The sequence below is a fragment of the Nomascus leucogenys genome, chromosome 12 (assembly GCF_006542625.1).
Source record: "Nomascus leucogenys isolate Asia chromosome 12, Asia_NLE_v1, whole genome shotgun sequence".
Taxonomy (NCBI): domain Eukaryota; kingdom Metazoa; phylum Chordata; class Mammalia; order Primates; family Hylobatidae; genus Nomascus; species Nomascus leucogenys.
Window position 1 is genome coordinate 19,594,456 of NC_044392.1, and position 20,152 is coordinate 19,614,607.

Sequence of the window (20,152 nt, forward strand, 5' to 3'; positions counted from 1 at the left end):
TTTCTATTGATAAGTGGTAGTCCATTATAGGAACATTTTATTTATGCATTCTCTTGTTGATGGATATTGGGTTGTTTTTAGTTTTTGACTACGATGAATAAGGCTACTCTAAACAACCACATACTTTTAGTGAACATATATTTTCATCTTTCTTTCTTTCTTTCTTTCTTTCTTTCTTTCTTTCTTTCTTTCTTTCTTTCTTTCTTTCTTTCTTTCTTTTTTGTTGAGGTAGAGTCTCGCTCTGTCACCTAGGCTGGAATGCAATTGCATGATCTCAGCTCACTGCAACCTCCGCCTCCTGGGTTCAAGCGATTCTCCTGCCTCAGCCGCCCGAGTAGTTGGGACAATAGGCACGTGTCACCACGCCCAGCTAATTTTTTGTATTTTTAATAGAGATCAGGTTTCACCATGTTGACCAGGCTGGACTAGAACTTTGACCTCCAGTGATCCGCCCGCCTTTGCCTCCCGAAGCACTGGGATTACAGGCGTGAGCCACCGCGCCCAGCCTGTATTTTCATTTTTCATGGGAATGTACCTGAACCTGGAATTGTCAAGGCTTGGGGAGACATACATGTAACTTTATAAGAAACTGCTGAGCAGATTTCCAAAGTGATTGTAACTTATTTCACTCCCACCAGCAATAAGTGAGAGTTTCAATTTTCCATGGACTTGCCAACATACGGTAGTGTTATTAGTATTTTTAATTTTAGCTATTTTAGTGAGTGTAAAATGGCATTTAAATGTGCTTTTAGGCCAGGCACAGTGGTTCACTCCTGTAATCCCTGCACTTTGGGAGCCCGAGGTGGGCAGATCACTTGAGATCAGGAATTCAAGACCAGCCTGGCCAGTATGGCGAAATCACATCTCTACTGAAAATAAAAAAAAATAGCCAGGTGTAGTGGTGCTTGCCTGTAATCCCAGCTACTCGGGAGGCTGAGGCAGGAGAATCGCTTGAATTTGGGAGGCAAAGGTTGCAGTGAGCAGAGATTGTGCCACTGCACTCCAGCCTGGGTGACAGAGCAAGTCTTCGTCTCCAAAAATTAAATTAAAATAAAATATAAAATAAAATAGCTTTTAATTTATATTTCCCTGATGACTAAAGATGGTGAGCTTGTTGGCTAGCTGTATATATTTGTGTGTGTGACCTGCTTATTTCAGTCTTTTACCCACTTCTTAAACTGGAATGTTGGTTTTGCTCTGTTTGCTTTTTTTTTTTTTTTTTTTTTTTGAGATGGAGTCTGGCGAGGTCACCCAGGCTTGAGTGCAGTGGCACGATCTTGGCTCACTGCAACATCTGCCTTCCCAGTTCAAGTGATTCTCCTGCCTCAGCCTCCTGAGTAGCTAGGATTACAGGCATGTACCACTGTGCCTGGCTAATTTTTGTATTTTTAGTAGAGACAGGGTTTCACCATGTTGGCCAGCCTGGTCTGAAACTCCTGACCTCAGGCGATCCGTCTGCCTCGGCCTCCCAAAGTGCTGGGATTACAGGCGTGAGCCACCATGCCCGGCCACGCAGCTAGATTTTTAAATTTTTTGTAGAGATGGGGTCTCCAACTCCTGGCCTCAAGTGATCCTCCCTCCTCAGCCTCCCAGAGCACTGGGATTATGAGTGTGAGCCACTGCACCCAGCCCATGCTACCCTTTATAATCACTCCTTCCCTCCCTTTCCCTAGCTCCTGGCAACCAGCGATCTGTTGCCCATCTCTGTAATTTTATCATTGCCAGAATGTTATATAAATGGAGTCATGTAGCATGTGGTCTTTTGACATTGACTTTTCTTTTGAGATTGTGCAGTGGCACAATCATAGTCACTGTAATCTTGAACTCATGGACTCAAGGGATCCTCCCACCTCAGCCTCCTGAGTAGCTAGGACTACAGACATGTGCCACCACACCCTGGGAGACCCAGTTTAATACCTGTCTTATTCATTTCAGGCTGCTATAACAAAAATAACATAGATTGGGTGGCTTAAACAACTCTTATTTCTCACAGTTTTGGAGGCTGAGAAGTCCAAGATCAAGATGCTGAAAGATCCGGTTCTGGTGAAGGCCCTCTTCCTGGTTTGGAGATGGCCTTTTTCTTGCTGTGTTTTCATATGGCAGGGAGCAGAGAGAGCAAGAGCGCACTTTCACATCTCTTCTTATAAAGGCACTAATTCCATTCATGAGAGTCCAAGTCCTCATGTCTTAATTACTTCCCAAAGGCTCCACCTCCTAATATCATCACATTGGGGGTTAAGATTTCAGTGTATGAATTTTTAGCTGACACATACATTCAGTTGGTAATAATATCCATATGATCCCTCCAAGTTGCTGCATCAATAGTTTGTTCTTTTTCATGGCTGAGTAGTATAACATTGTGTGTTATACTAATGATTAAACCACAGAGTTTAATCATTTATGCATTGAGGGATATTTGAGATGTTTCCAGTTTGCAGCTTGCAAATAAAGGGCCACAAACATTCATGTACAGGTTTCTCTGTAGAGGTAAGTTTTCATTTCTCTAGAATAAATGCCCAGGAATGCAGTTTCTGGTGAGAATATATTTAATTTTTAAGAAACTGTCGGGCCGGGCGCGGTGGCTCACGCCTGTAATCCCAGCACTTTGGGAGGCCGAGGTGGGCGGATCACAAGGTCAGGAGATCGAGACCATCCTGGCTAACACGGTGAAACCCCATCTCTACTAAAGATACAAAAAATTAGCCGGGCGCAGTGGCAGGCGCCTGTAGTCCCAGCTACGCGGGAGGCTGAGGCAGGAGAATGGCGTGAACCCCGGGGGGTGGAGCCTGCAGTGAGCCGAGATCGCGCCACTGCACTCCAGCCTGGGTGAAAGAGCGAGACTCTGTCTCAAAAAAAAAAAAAAAAAAAAAAGAAACTGTCAGACTTCATTCCAGAGTAACTGTACCATTTTACATTTCCAACAGTAATGTATGAGAGATCCAGTTTCTTTCTTTTTTTTTTTTTTTAAGAGACAAGGGCCTTGCTATGTTGCCCAGGCTGGACTCTTAACTCCTGGGTTCAAGTGATCCTCCAACCTCAGTCCCCTGAGTAGCTGAGACTACAGACATGTGCCACTACACTCCAAGAAATGCAGTTTCTAAGCATCCTTGCTGGCATTTGATACTATCTATATTGTTTATTTTAGCCATTTAAAACTATGTGTTTTCATGTATGATATATGTGTCCGACTTTATTCACTTGCAACTCATTGTCCCAACATCATTTGTAGAAAAGTCTTTTTTTCCCATTCCATTGTCTCAGCACACTTATCAAAAATCAGTTGACTGTAAGTGTGAGCATTTATTTCTGGACTCTGAGTTCTATTTCACTGATGTGTATGTCTCATACCAATACCATGCTATCTTGATTATTGTAGCTTTGTAGTAAATTTTAATGTCAGGAAGTATGAGCCTTCCAGTTTTGTTCTTTTTCAAGATTATTTTGACTGTCATAGTTTTACATCTTACATTTCTATGTTTTGTCCATTTTTAGTTAATTTTTCTTTTTCTTTTTTGAGATGGAGTTTCACTCTTGTCGCTCAGGCTGGAGTGCAATGGCGCTATCTTGACTCAACAGCAACCTCCACCTCCCGGGTTCAAGCAATTCTCCTGCCTCAGCCTCCCAAGTAGCTGGGATTACAGGCATGCACCACCACGCCTGGCTAATTTTGTATTTTTAGTAGAGATGGAGGTTTCTCCATGTTGGTCAGGCTGGTCTCAAACTCCTGACCTCAGGTGATCTGCCCACCTTGGCCTCCCAAAGTGCTGGGATTACAGGTGTGAGCCACTGTGCCCAGCCATTATTTGTTTTGTATAAGGTGTGAGGTTTAGGTCAAGGTTCATTTGTGGCAGTACGCATGTCTAATTGTTCCAGTATTATTTGTTGAAAAAGTAAACACATTGAATTGCTTTGCTTTGCATCTGTGAATTGCTTTTGCAATTCTTCTCCCATCTATGGCAGTTCCTCCTCCTCCTCCTTTCGCAATTTTAGTCAGTGGTAAGAGCTACTGTAGATGTCTTCTCTCTTATTAAGGGTTTGTCACCTTCTGGAATTTAGTTTTTTGTTTTATTTTTAAACGATGATTATTGGCTGGGGTTGGTGGCTCCCACCTGTAATCCTAGCAGTGTGAGAAGCTGAGTTGGGAAGATCATTTGAGCCCAGGAGTTTGAGACCAGCCTGGGCAACAAAGCAAGACATCATCTCTAGCAAAAAGAAAGAGAGAGAGAGAGAGAAAGGAAGAAAAAAAATTTAAAAAGATAGTTAAGCTTATCCATATTGCTTGTGTCATTAGAGTAAGAGCAATAGTCTTTTACAACTTTCTACATTTAAACCTAAAATAAGCAATGATTGGCCATGGATTGCTGGCCAGTAGAAATAGTCGTTTTCTGGCTAGTATATAGAAATGATCCCACTGCTGCCACGCTACTAAATGCTTTGGCTGACACCACCCATTGGAGTGTAGTGACCAGTGGTCCAAGAGCACCTCGGCGCCCCCAGCAAAGTGAATTCCCAACCTTGAGCCAGAGAACAAAGTCAGGGCCCAATGCAAGTCCCTTAGAGTTACAGCACATAGTCTAGGAATTGGGAGCTGAGGATTGGCCCCCTAAAATATTCTAGAAATGAAGCCAGTTGGCTGAATCCACCTTATACCACAATAAAACCCTCAAGGTCGTCAAATAGGTGAAAAGGAAAAAGAAAACATCCAAAGGTCAGCAACCTCAGAGATTGATGGTAGATAAACCCACAGTGCAAAAACCCTGACAATTCAAAAAGCCAGAGAGCCTTCTTTCCTCCAAATGACCACATCGGCTCTCCAGCAAAGGTTCTGAACCAGGCTGAGATGGCTGAAATGACAGAAATAGAATTCAGAATATGAATAGTAATGAAGATTATTGAGCTACAGAAGTGCATTGACACCCAGTGTAAGGAAGCTAAAAATCATGATAAAACGATGCAGGAGCTGACAGACAAAATAGCCAGCATAGAAAAGAACCTCACAAACCTGATAGAGCTGAAAAACACACTACATGAATTCCATAATGTGATCACAAGTATTAATAGCAGAATAGACTAAGCAGAGGAAAGAATCTCAGAACTTGAAGATGGGCTTTCTGAAATTAGATAGTCAAACAAGAATAGAGAAAAAAGAATGAATAAAACTTCTGAGAAATATGGGATAATGTAAAGAGACCTAATTTACGACTCATTGGTATCCCTGAAAGAGATGGGGAGAATGGAATCAATGTGGAAAACATATTTCAGGATATCATCCATCTCTTTCAGGGGAATACAGAGAACTCCAGTAAGATACTTCACAAGAATATTATCCCCGAGACACACATAATCATTGGATTCCCCAAGGTCAAAATGAAAGAAAAAATGTTAAAGGCAGTTAGAGAGAAAAGTCAGGCCACCTACAAAGGGAAGCCCATCAGACTAACTGCAGACCTCTCAAAAGAAACCCTACAAGCCAGAAGAGATTGGGGGCCAATATTCAATGTTCTTAAAGATAAGAATTTCATATCTGGCCAAATTAACCTTCATAAACAAAGGAGAAATAAGATCCTTTTCAGACAGGCAGATTCTGAGGGAATTCATTACCACCAGATCTGCCTTACAAGAGCTCCTGGAGGAAGCACTAAATATGGAAAGGAAAGACCCTTACCAGCCACTACAAAAACACTGAAGTATACAGACCAGTGACACTATAAAGCAACCACATAAGCAAGTCTGCAAAATAACCAGCTAATGTAATGATGACAGGATCAAATCCACACATATCAATACTAACCTTGAATGCAACTGGGCTAAATGCCTTAATTAGAGGACACAGGAGCAAGCTGGAAAAAAGAAGCAAGACCCATTGATATGCTGTCTTCAAGAGACCCATCTCACATGCAACAATACACAGGCTCAAAATCAAGGAATGATGAAAAATCTACCAAGCAAATGGAAAACAGAAAAAGCAGGGGTTGCAATCCTAGTTTCAGACAAAACAGACTTCAAACCAGCAAAGATTTTAAAAAGACAAAGAAAGGCATTACATAATAGTAAAGAGTTCAATTTAACAAGAAGATCTAACTATTCTAAATATCTATGCACCCAATGCAGGAGCACCCAGATTCATAAAGCAAGTTCTTAGAGACCTTCAAAGAGACTTAGACTCCCACACAATAGTAGTGGGAGAGGTTTACACCCCACTGACAGTATTAGACAGATCAATGGGACAGAAAATTAACAAAGATATTCAGGACCTGAACTCAGCACTGAATCAAATGGGCCTGATAGACATCTGCAGAACTCTTCACCCAAAAAGAACAGAATATACATTCCTCTCATTGCCACATGGCACATATTCTAAAATTGATTATATAATCAGAAGTAAAACATTCTGGCTGGGCACAGTCGCTCATGCCTGTAATCCTAGCCCTTTGGGAGGCCAAAGCAGACAGTTTGAGACCAGCCTGGCCAACATGATGAAACCCTGTCTCTACTAAAAATACAAAAATTAGCCAGGCATGGTGGCATGTGCCTATAATCCCAGCTACTCAGGAGGCTGAGGCAAGAGAATCACTTGAACCTGGGAGGCAGAGGTTGCAGTGAGCTGACATGGCACCACTGCACTCCACTCTGGATGACAGAACAAGACTCTGTCAAAAAAAAAAAAAAAAAAGTAGAACACTCCTCAGAAAATGCAAAAGAACAGAAATCATAACAATCTATCTCTCAGACCAAAACACAATCAAATTAGAAATGAAGACTTGCAGTGAGCCGAGATCGTGCCACAGCACTCCAGCCTGGGCGACAGAGCGAGACTCCGTCTCAAAAAAAAAAAAAGAAATGAAGACTAAGAAATTCACTCAAAATCATATAATTACATGGAAATTAAATAAACTGCTCCTGAATGTCTTTTGGGTAAACAATGAAATTAAGGCAGAAATCAAAAAGTTCTTTGAAACTAATGAGAACAAAGGTGCAACATACCAGAATCTCTGGGACATAGCTAAGGCAGTATTAAAAGGGAAACGTATAGCACTAAATGCCCACATCAACAAGTTAGAAAGATCTCAAGTTAACAACCTAACATCAAACTAAAAGAACTAGAGAATCAAGAGCAAACAAATCCCAAAGCTAGCAGAAAACAAGAAAGAACCAAAATCAGAGCTGCACTGAAGGAGAATGAGACACAAAAAAAACATTCGAAAGATCAGTGAATCCAGGAGCTGGTTTTCTGAAAAAAATAAAATAAAATAAAATAGACCATTAGCTAGACTAACATAGAAGAAAAGAGACTGTTCAAATAAACACAATCAGAAATGACAAGGGGGATATTACCAGTGACCCATAAAAATACAAATAACCATGAGAAAATATTATGGACACCTCTATGCACATAAACTAGAAAATCTAAAAGAAATGGATAAATTCCTGGACACATACACCTTCCTAACACTGAACCAGGAAGAAATTTAATCACTGAACAGACCAATAATAAGTTGTGAAATTCAGTTGGTGATAAATAGCCTACCAACCAGAAAAAGCCCAGGACCAGATGGATTCATAGCTGAATTCTACCAGATGTGCAAAGAAGAGCTAGTACCATTCCTGCTGAAACTATTCCAAAAAATTAAGGGGGAGGGACTCCTCCCTAACTCATTCTATGAGGCCAGCATCATCCTGATACCAAAACCTGGCAGAGACACAAAACAAAAAGAAAACTTCAGGCCTATATCTTTGAAGAACATTGATGCAAAAATCCTCAACAAAATACTGGCAAACCAAATCCAGCAGCACATGAGAAAGCTTATTCACTGTGATCAAGTAGGCTTTATTCCTGGGATGCAAGGTTGGTTCAACATACACAAATCAATAAATGTGATTCATCATATAAACAGAACTAAAGACAAAAACCACATGATTGGACCAGGCACAGTGGCTCATGCCTGTAATCTCAACACTTTGGGAGGCCAAGGTGGGCAGATCACCTGAGGTTGGGAGTTCAAGACCAGCCTGACCAACATGGAGAAACCCCATCTCTACTAAAAATACAAAATTGGCCAGGCGTGGTGGCACATGCCTGTAGTCCCAGCTACTCGGGAGGCTGAGGTAGGAGAATCACTTGAACCCAGGAGGCAGAGGTTGCGGTGAGCTGAGATCATACCATTGCACTCCAGCCTGGGCAAGAAGAGTGAAACTCTGTCAAAAACAAAACAAAACATGATTATCTCAATAGATGCAGAAAAGCCTTTCAATAGAATTTAACACAACTTCATGTTAAAAATTCTTAATAAACTAGGTATTGAAGGAACATACTTCAAAATAATAACAGCCATCTATGACAAACCCATACCCAACATTGTACTGAATGGGCAGAAGCTGGAAGGATTCCCCTTGAAAACAGGCACAAGACAAGAATGCCCTCTCTCACCACTTCTACTCAACATAGTACAGGAAGTCCTGGCTAGGGCAATCAGGCAAGAAAAAGAAATAAAGAGCATCCAAATAGGAAGAGAGGAAGTCAAACTATCCCTGTTTGTAGATGACATGCTCCACTATCTAGAAAACTCCATTGTCTCAGCCCAAAAGCTCCTTAAGCTGATAAACAACTTTGGCAGAGTCTCAGGATACAAAATCAATGTGCAAAAATTACTAATGTTCCTATACACCAACAACAGTCAAGTTGAGAACCAAATCATGAATGCAATCCCATTCACAATTGCCACAAAAAATATAAAATACCTAGGAATACAGCTAATTAGGGAGGTAAAATAACTCTGTAAGAAGAACTACAAAACACTGCTCAAAGAAATCAGAGATGACACAAGCAAATGGAAAAACCTTCCATGCTCATGGATAGGAAGAATCAATATTGTTTAAATGGCCATACTGCACAAAACAATTTATAGATTCAATGCTATTCCTATTAAACTACAATTGACATTCTTCATAGAACTAGAAAAAAATCATTTTATTTTATTCTGTTTTGATTTTGATTTTTTTTTTTGAGATGGAGTCTTGCTCTGTCACCCAGGCTGAAGTGCAGTGGTGTGATCTCAGCTCACTGGAACAAAAAAGAGTCTGAGTAGCCAAGGAAATCCTAAGCAAAAAGAACAAAGCTGGAGGCATCTGCACTTCAAACTATACTATGGAGTTACAGTAACCAAAACAGCATGGTACTGGTACAAAAACAGACACATAGACCTACAGAACAGAATACAGAACCCAGAAATAAGGCCACACACCTACAATGATCTGATCTTTGACAAACCTGACAAAAACAAGCAATGGGGGAAGAATTCCCTATTCAATCCATGGTGTTGGGATAACTGGCTAGCCATATGCAGAAGACTGAAACTGGACCCCTTCCTTATACCATATACAAAAATTAATTCAAGACGGATTAAAGACTTAAATGTAAATAAAACCCAAATGTGTAAAAACCCTGGAAGACCACCTAGGCAGTACCATTCTGGACATAGAAATGGGCAAAAATTTCATGATGAAGACACCAATAGCAATTGCAACAAAAGCAAAAATTGACAAATGGGATCTAATTTAACTAAAGAGCTTCTGCACAGCAAAAGAAATTATCAACAGAGTGAACAAACAACCTACAAATGGGAGAAAATTTTTGCAAATTATGCATCTGACAAAGGTCTAATATCCAGCATCTATCAGGAACTTAAACAAATTTACAAGAAAAAAACAAGTAACCCCATTAAAAAGTGAGGCAAGGACATGAACAGATACTTTTCAAAAGAAGCCATACATGTGGCCAAGAATCATATGAAAAAAAGTTCAATATCACTGATCATTAGAGAAATGCAAATCAAAACCACAATGAGATACCAGTCAGAATGGCTATTACTAAAAAGTCAAAGCTAGACATGGTGGCTCATGCCTATAATCCCAGCACTTTGGGAGGCTGAGGCAGGTGGATCACTTGAGGTCAGGAGTTAGAGACCAGTCTGGCCAACATGACAAAACGCCATCTCTACTAAAAAATACAAAAATTAGCTGGGTGTGGTGGTGCACACCTGTAATTCCAGCTACTTGGGAGGCTGAGGCAGGAGAATCACTTGAACCCAAGAGGCAGTGGTTGCAGTGAGCTGAGATCATGCCACTGCACTCCAGCCTGGGTGACAGAGACTCTGTCTCAAAAAAAAATAAAAAATAAAAAATAACATGCTGGTGAGGCTGCAGAGAAAAAGGAACTCTTACACACATTATGGGAGTGTAAATTAGTTCAACCATTGTGGAAGACAGTGTGGCAATTCCTCAAAGGCTTAAAAACAGAAATACCATTTGACCCCGCAATCCCATTACTGGATATTACCCAAAGGAATATAAATTGTTTGATTATGAAGACACATGCATGTGTATGTTCACTGCAGCATTATTCACAATGGCAAAAACATGGAATCAACCTAAATGCCCATCAGTGGTAGACTGGATAAAGAAGATATGGTACATATACATTATGGAATACTATGTAGCCATAAAAATGAATGAGATCATACCCGTTGCAGGAACATGGATGGAAATGGAGGCCATTATCTTTAGCAAGCTAACACAGGAACAGAAAACCAAATACTGCATGTTCTCATTTATATGTGAGAGCCAAATGTTGAAAACACATGGACACATAGAGGGGAACAACACACCCTGGGGCCTATAAGAAGGTGGAGGGTGGGAGAAGGGAGAGAATCAGGATAAAATAACTAGTAGGTACTAGGCTTAATACCTGGGTGATGAAATAATCTGTATAACAAACCCCCATGACACAGGTTTACCTGTGTAACAAACCTGCACATGTACTCCTGAACCTAAAAGTTAAAAAATATATATATATTTAAATTAAAAAGACATTTATGTTTGTACATCACTTATTTTTATTTTTAAAATTGTGATAAAATACACATAACAAAATTTACTATTTTAACCATTTTGAAGTGTACAATTCAGTGGCATTAAGTGCATTCACGTTGTGCAACCATCATCACCATTCATCTTCAGAATTTGTTTGTTTGTTTGTTTGTTTTGAGACAGAGTCTCGCTCTGTTACCCAGGCTGGAGTGCAGTGGCGCGATCTCGGCTCACTGCAAGCTCTGCCTCCCGGGTTCATGCCATTCTCCTGCCTCAGCCTCCTGAGTAGCTGGGACTACAGGTGCCTGTCACCACGCCCGGCTAATTTTTTGTATTGTTAGTAGAGATGGGCTTTCACCATGTTAGCTAGGATGGTCTCAATCTCCTGACTTTGTGATCTGCCTGCCTTCACCTCCCAAAGTGCTGGGATTACAGGTGTGAGCCACTGTGCTGGCCCAGAATTTTTTTTTTTTAAGACAGAGTCTTGCTCTGTTGCCCAGGCCGTAGTGCAGTGGTGCAATCTCAGCTCACTGCAACCTCCGCCTCCCAGGTTCCAACAAGTCTCCTGCCCCAGCCTCCCAACCAGCTGGGATTATGGGTGTGCGCCCCTATGCCCAGCTAATTTTTGTATTTTTTGCAGAGGTGGGGTTTCACCATGTTGGCCAGGCTGATCTTGAACTCCTGACCTCAAGTGGTCCACCTGTCTCGACCTCCCAAAATGCTGGGATTACAGGCATGATCCACTGCGCCCAGGCCGTGATGTCTTTTCTTTTACATATGGATGATTTGATTTGCTAATATTTTACTTACATTTTTTACATGTCTGTAAATGAATGAAATCAGCCTCAAATTTCCTTTCTTTTTTTTTTTTTCTTTTTCTTTTTTTCCCAGAGACAGAGTTTCACTCTTGCCAACCAGGTTACAGTGGAATGGTGTGATTATAGCTCACTATAACCTCAAACTCCTGGGCTCAAGCGATACTCCCACCTCAGCCTCCCGAATAGCTGGGATTACAGGTGCTCGCCCCCATACCCAGCTAATTTTTGTATTTTTTTTAGTAGAGACGGGCTTTCACCATGTTGGCCAAGCTGTTCTCAAACTCCTGGCCTCAAATGACCCTCCCACCTTGGCCTCCCCAAAGCACTGGAATTACAGACATGAGTTACTGCACCTGGCCAAATCTTCTTTCCTATACTGTGCCGTCAGACCTTTGTATCAAGGTTATGCTAGGTTCATAAAATGATTGGGGTGGGTTTCTTCTTTTTCTGTACTCTGAATAGTTTTTGTAAAAGAGTAAAACTATTTGTTTTTTGAATGTCTGTTAGGCTCAAATAGTCTTGGATTTAAACTGCCCTTGTAGGAAAATATTTAACTATTAAATCTATTACTTCACAGTGTTGTGTGACAAGGATAATTATTTATAGGAAATACAATATAAATGGTGCCCCCTAGAGTTACTATTGTTGTCTTAGATTTTCATTTTTTCATTTTTTAAAACTTGTACGAACCATTATCATCGTTTTTGTATTTTTCTCAGTAACACTTCAGTAACACATAACCCAAAATCTTAGTGCCTTATAACAGCCAAGGTTTATTTCTCACATTACATATCATCTGTGGGTCAGCATTGGCTCTACTTGGCATGTTCTTTTCATTCTGGTATCCAAGCTGAAGGGATAGTCTCTATCCTAGAACATCCTTTCCTTGTGACAGAAGAGAGATGTGGAACCACAGTGTTGGCCCTTAAAGCTTCTATCTAGAAGTGGTCACTTCTGCTCACATTTTATTGGCCAAAGCAAATTTCTTAGTCAAGCTTGATGTCAGTGATTCAAAAAAAGTATAATAATTAGCTCACTGAGAATGGCAAATAATTAGGAACAGTAATGCGCTCTACTACATACAGGTACCATACAGTCAGTGTTTACTTAGATTTACCAGCAAATTGATCACTTTCATTGTCTTTCATGCCTGGAACATCAAACTGTTATTCTGGGATGACTTTTCTTTTTGTGCAAATTACATCCTTCAGATTATTTTAGTGGGTATCTTTTGGTTCCAAACTCACTTAGTTTTTGGTCATCTGAAAATGACCTTTCTTATTCTCTTTCTTTCAATGGATTCTAGGTTGACACTTCTTTTCTTTTAGTAGAGGGAAAATATGCCTTCTGGTTTTCATAGTTGCCACTGAAATAATACTAGCAGTCTAATCATAGTTTGTTTTTGTTCAGTTTTTCTAATGTGTATCTTAGGTTTAGATTGCTTTATTTATGTTTAATGTTGGTTGTGATTTGTTTGGCTCTATGAATCTGTGGATTTTTGCCTTTTTCAATTGTGTAGAATTGGTATCATTTGTTCCCCACATGGTTGGTATAATTCACTAGTCATCTAGAGTGTCCTTTATGGAAAAGTTTTTAGCTATGAATGCAAATTCTTTGGTAGACATAGGGCTATTCATGTTACCTATTTCTCCTAGAATGAGTTTCAGTTATTTGTGCCTTTCAAGGGATTTTCCACTTCATCTAAGTTGTCTAATTTATTGGCATAAAGTTGTTCATGATATTACCTTATTACTTATTCAATGTATCTGGTATCTATAGTTGACATTCTCTTGCTCACTTCTGATATTTATTTGTGTTTTCTCCCTTTTCCCCCCAATTTTTCTGGCTAGAGTTTTATCAATTTTATTAATATTTTCAAAGAACTGTATGCTTGTTTTATTGATTTTCTTTGTTGTTTTCTATTTTATTGATTTCTGCTCTAGTTGCGTTATTTCTGAGCTCAGACTTTTGATAGGTTAGCTCCACCCAATTCAAAGGAATAAGTGATCAGACTCACCTAATGTAAATTATTGTATCTTAGTAAGGAGAAGTGGAGAAGAGAACAAAAATATTTAAAGGAAATAAATTTTCCTCTAGGAAACTAGAGAAATGGGAAGAACTCTACTGAAGTTTTGCTATGTTTAACAGATGTGTACAGTGATATTAAGAAGAGATAAGGCCAGGGATGGTGGCTCATGTCTATAACCCTCGTACTTTGGGAAGCCAAGAGAGCAGGATCACTTGAGCCCAAGAGTTAAAGACTAGCCTTGGCAACATAGACAGACCCCGTCTCTACACATCCAAAAAAAAATTAGCTGAGTGTATAGGCACATGCCTGTGGTTCCAGCCACTTGGGAAGCTGAGGTGGGAGGATCAGCTTAAGCCCAGGAGGTTGAGGCTGCCATGAGCCCATGATTGCACCACTGCATTTCAGCCTGGATGAGAGAGTGAAACTCTGTCTCAAAAAAAAAAATCTAGTACTTATAATTTGCCCTGAGGTACTCCAAACTTTAGAGATTTAGCACTAGTCACTGTGGTAGAAAGAGAACCAAGAGGTGTCCCAAAAGCCTAAGGAAGAAGGTGTTTAAGAGGTAGGAGTTATGAACTGTGTCAAATGTGTGTATGAGTGTGTATTTTTATTTTTTCTGAACCACTTGAAAGTAGAATGCATATTCTTTTCCTTCACTCCTTAATACTTCAGCGTACACACTAAGAATGAAGATACTCTCTCATATTATTATAGCTTAGTTTTCAAATTAGGGAAATTTAATATTGATTCAAATACTCTCATATATATATATAATTTTTTTTCTTTTGAGGCAGAGTATCGCTCTGTTGCCCAGGCTGGAGTGCAGTGGCACCATCTTGGTTCACTGCAACCTCCGCCTCCCGGGTTCAACCGATTCTCCTGCCTCCGCCTCTCAAGTAGCTGGGATTACAGGCATGCGCCACCACGCCTGGCTAATTTTTGTATTTTTAGTGGAGACAGGGTTTCACCATGTTGGCCAGTCTGGTCTCGAACTCCAGACCTCAAGTGATCTGCCTGCCTCAGCCTCCCAAACTACAAGTGCTGGGATTACAGATGTGAGCCACTGCACCCAGCCCAAATACTCGCTTATATTTTTATAGCTTAGTTTTCAAATTGGGGAAATTTAATATTGATTCAATGTTTTCATATAATCTAAAATCCATATTCCATTTTTGTCTATTATCCCAATCATGTCCTTTACAGAATTGTTTCCCTTTAGTACAGGATCTAGCCCAGAATCACATTTGCATTTAGTTGTCATGTCTCTTCAGTCTTCCTTATTCAGGGACAATTCCTCAGCCTTTCTTTGTCTTTCGTGATATTGGCATTTTTGAACAATCCACGACAGCTATTTTATATATAGTAGGTGGCTCCTCAATTTGGCTTTTCCTCGTGATCACATTTAGTTTATCACATCTAAAGGCATACAGTGTTTATCTGTGGATTTTTGCCTTTTTCAATTGTATATAGAATTGGTATAAATTATTCACCAAATGGTTGGTATAATTCACTAGTGAAGTCATCTAGAGTTTCCATTGTGGAGAAGTTTTTAGCTATGAATTCAATTTATTTGGTAGACATAGGGCTATTCATGTTACTATCTCTCCTTGAATGAGTTTTGGTAATTTGTGCCTTTCAAGGGATTTTCCACATCATCTACATTGTCTAATTTATTGGTGTAAAGTTGTTCATAATATTCCCTTATTATTTATTTAATGTATCTGGTATCTATAGTGATATTCTCTTGCTCACTCCTGCTATTATTTTTTGTTTTTTGATTTTTGTTTTTAGGCAGAGTCACTCTGTGACCCAGGCTAGAGTGGCATGGTGCAATCTTGGCTCACTGCAACTTCCACCTCCAAGATTCTCATGCCTCAGCCTCCCAAGTAGCTGGGATTACAGGCGTGCACCATCATGCCTGGCTAATTTTTGTATTTTTAGTAGAGATGGGGCTTCACCATGTTGGCCAGGCTGTTGTCAATCTCCTGGCCTCAGGGGATCCACCTGCCTCGGCCTCCCAAAGTACTAGGATTTCAGATGTGAGCCACTGTGCCCAGCCTCACTCCTGAGTATTATTAATTAGAGATTTTAGATTGATCACACAATCAAGATGTTTGTTTTTTGTTTTTGCCACACTGTATTATTCCTATTTTTTACCCTTCCGATTAATAAACGACCTGTGTGAAGACATTTTGAAACCATACGAATATCCTTCTCTTTATCAAACTTTACTCTCTAGCTATACAAATTATTTGTGCCTGAGTAAATCTTAACTAAACTGTAGCAAAATGGTGATTTTCCAACTCTGCCATTCCCATCCACAATTGTCATTTAGCTTTATATGAATGTAAGGAAGCAGCTGTCCCTTCTCTGTCATTTTATTACCACTATGGATTCGTGGATTTCTATTTCATTCAGCAGATTATAATCCATTACTACCATTATTTAGATGCCCAAATTTTCCCAAATTTAGTTAGTAGGTACTGTTTCAAGATTGTTCTTCTGTCTTTTTGATATGTTCCCACCATTTTTTAAATTATTCCATAATTGCTGATATGTAGCATCATTTTTAACAGTTGAAAGAATATGCATTGTATTAATATCTATGTATCATAATGCATTTAACTATTTCCTTACTCTTGGGATTTTATAAAAATTAATTGATTAATTAATTATTTTGAGACAAGGTCTTGCTTTGTTATCCAGTCTGGAATGGAATGGCGCGATCACGGCTCACTGCAGGCATGACTTTCTGGGCTCAGGAGATCCTAGCCCCTCAACCCCCAGAGTAGCTGGCTCTACAGGCATGCGCCATCATGCCCGGCTAATTTTTGTATTTTTTGTAGAGATGGGGTTTTATTATGTTGCCCAGGCTGGTCTCTAACTCCTGGGCTCAAGGGATCCACCCATCTTGGCCTCCCAAAGTGCTAGGATTACAGGTGTGAGCCACTGCACCCAGCCATAGGCTTGGGATTTCAAACTGCGGGTTTTAAAAAACAATGTTGGATGAATATTCTGGTAGCTGAATGTTTATACAAAACCAAAATTATTTACTTGGCATAATAAATTTCTAGAAGTGGGTTTATTAAGTTTCACTAGAAAAAATTCTACCGGTATACATGTAGCAGTATATAAGAATGCCCATTCGGCATTCCCTTATTTGGGGTAGAATTTTAATCAGTCTAGGGCCTTAATCTTTGGTTCCCAGACCAGCAATATCAGCATTACCTAGGTGAGCCTATTAGAAATGCAGACTCTTATACCCCATCCCAGACCTACCAAGTCAGAATCTGCATTTTAACAAGCTCCCAGGGTGATCTGTCAGCACATCAAAGTCTGAGAAGCAATGTTCTAAAGTAATTTATACAGGAGTCACAGAATGAATTGGTCTTAAATCTAGCCAAGGTAAGGCCAGGAAGCCCATACTGGCATTTGTTAATAAAAGGTGAAAGTGACAAAGAATTAAAGTTGGCTTTGTAAAAAGTGCTGGTTGGGTGCCTGTAATCCCAGCACTTTGGGAGGCTACGGTGGGAGGATCACTTGAGCCCAGGAGTTTAAGACCAGCCTGGGGAACAAAGTGAGACCTCATCTATACAAAACATTTTAAAAATTAACCAGGCATAGTGGCATGCACCTGTTGTTCCAGCTACTCAGGAGGCTGAGGCAGGAGGATCACTTAGGCCCCAGAATTTGAGACTGCAGTGAGCTGTGATCATGCCACTGCACCCCATCCTAGGTGACAGAATGAGACCCTGTCTCAAAAAAAAAAGGGAGTTATTCTAACAAAATGAATATAAGTATCCTAAAGAAGCTTTTTTGGGAGACTGGCAAATGCAGATCAGCACAGAGCACTGACACGTTTTCTCCCAGAACATAAGACATGATACTATTATCTCTCCAGCTTCATCTTCACTCACTCCATCCCAAACGGTCTATGCTTTCACCTATTGTTTATCTAGTGATCCAAGAAAAACTTGAACTAGAATCACTTGCAGAATGTGTTACAGTGTATACTCCCAAGCCCACTTCTAGAGAATCTGTTTCAGTAGGGTCTGATATTATAATCAAGAATAAGAATTTTAACATGCACATCAGGTAATTCTAATGCCCTAAAGTTTGAGAACTACTACAACACTACACTTCCCAGAACATATCTGGAATGTATTGTTTAAGCAATGTTTTATTTGCTATTAAAAAAATTCCCAAGCCAGGTATGGTGGCGTGCACCTGTAGTCCAGCTACTCAGGAGGCTGAGACAGGAAGATCGCTTGAGCCCAGGAGTTCGAGGCTGCAGTGAACTATGATCATGCCACTGCACTCCAGACTGGGCACAGAGCAAGACCGTGTCTCTAAAAAAATAAAAATAAAAATAATATTCCCATTTTTATAAAGACCTTCAACCAGAATTCACTTTTTTGTTATTATTGCTGTTAGTTCATTAAACAAGTCTAGGAATTCTCATTTTTTAGCATTCTCTAGTTACGACCAAGTTTCTGAGGATGGAGAGAATGAATCCTATTTGAACTGTTATTCCTTATTTTGGAGACTGCCTTTTTGGACCAATCCAAATTCATTTCAGATGATACTTCAACTTCTTCTTTTCTGTCAATATATTTTGGTGAAAGAAATTCATACTGTGGAAAGAAACATTTTCCATTAAAAATTATAATGTTAAAATGTATTACTCTCATATAAAATATATGAAAGAAGTTATATCAAAAATTATTCTGATTTTAAAATACAAATAACTTTTTTTAATGTAGGAGGAGCAAAGAAAAAAGGAAGCAGCACATATAAAAGGTATTTTTTTCTCAATAATTTATTAGAAGAAATCTTAATGAACTTTAGCAATTCACGTCTTGAGGAATCAAGAGGCTTCCTAAATGTCATCTAAGTATCTTAATGGTATGAAAATGTAAGGGAAACATTAATTTATTAGTATGTAAAAGGGCATAAATTTTTTAGAAAAAGCGAAACTTGCAATATCGCATCTTAAACTAAAGTGAGAAGTTTTAATTTTTATCTCTTATTTGTACTCAAAGGTATCATAGTCAATGTCACATAGTAATGCTTGAGGATAAAAAGATATTGCATATTACATCTTAGTACGTCAAAACATTACCTCTTACATAATTTAGAGATGCTGAATATAAAATATAACAAGATATTTTGCAGAGCTTTAAAAATGTAGAAAATACAAAAGTTAATATGTTTAGACCAGGCGTAGTGGCTCATGCCTATAATCTCAGCACTTTGGGAGGCCAAGGTGGGCAGATCACTTGAGGCCAGGAGTTCAAGACCAGTCTGGCCAATATGATGAAACCCTGTCTCTACTAAAAATGCAAAAATTAGCTGGGTGTGGTGGCACAGGCCTGTAATCCCAGCTACTTGGGAGGCTGGGGCAAGAGAATCTCTTGAACCCAGGAGGCGGAGGTTGCAGTGAGCTGAGACTGCGCCAATACACTCCAGCCTGGGTGACAGAGCAAGACTTTGTCTCAAAAAAAAAAAAAAAAAGTTAGTATGTTTGCAAGAATGGCCTTATACATAAATTTTTAAAAAAGAAAAGTTAATATGCAAAATGTTATAAAAGGTATTATAGAATATTGTATAAATATTATATTTTCTAAAACAGCATATTTTAATGGCAAATGTGCAGCCTAAATACTATAATGGGAAAAGCATGAGACAAAGTAATGAAAATCTAGGCAGCTAAGATCTATTTTGTATCTGATCTGTAATGGGTCATTTATCTAAGTCTGTTTATTATTTTCGTGAAGTGGTGCTAATAGTAACTACCTTGAAGAATTATTAAGAGTATAAATAAGATATAGAAATATATCAAAATGCTTTGTAAATTGAAAGTCTCTACAGGAAGATTTGTTATTATTATTGGTATAAAGCCAATTCCTACACCCTTCCCAATGCAGACCAAGTATTTTCTAATACATGCTTAAGGAGGCATGTACTTTTCTTTTTTGAAGTTTAGTTGTCCCTATTTTAAAATGAAACAAATTAGTTATAAAATCCTTTGCTCCAAGTAGAAACTATGTATATTACAAATGTTTTTTGCTTGGTTTTGAGTTTTAAAGATTACTGTAGTAGTTATTTCTAATATCATAAATAATTATTTCTTTCTCAGAAAACTTTCTGAATTTGTAATGCAATATTTACACAAATTGAATAAGTGAAAAATGATAGTTTATTAATTATGCCAGTATAGTTAAAATTTATTTTTAAAACAAGGCAATCAGTCCTTTCTGATTTTAAGGAACATTTTGAAACATTTCTAGCCTAATTAGTCTTTTTCTGTTTAAGCAGGTTGATTTAATTTAGAATAGTCTTTTCTATTCTTGATTATCATGAAAATATTGCTAATTCCTAATTACATATAACACTATGTGGATGATAGCAACTCAGAATTTCTTTATAGCATTATCCT

At 39.0% G+C, this 20,152-nt stretch overlaps 1 protein-coding gene across 1 annotated transcript in view; it reads left to right on the forward strand.

Annotated features, from left to right (window-relative positions):
• The window catches only part of C12H1orf185 (chromosome 12 C1orf185 homolog), a 47,020-nt gene that overhangs the window by 26,410 nt on the left and 458 nt on the right, over positions 1–20,152 (forward strand). Inside the window, exon 4 of the mRNA XM_030823182.1 lies at positions 18,477–18,513. Coding sequence (XP_030679042.1) covers positions 18,477–18,513 — 37 coding nt within the window. The remainder of the gene's footprint in view (positions 1–18,476; positions 18,514–20,152) is intronic.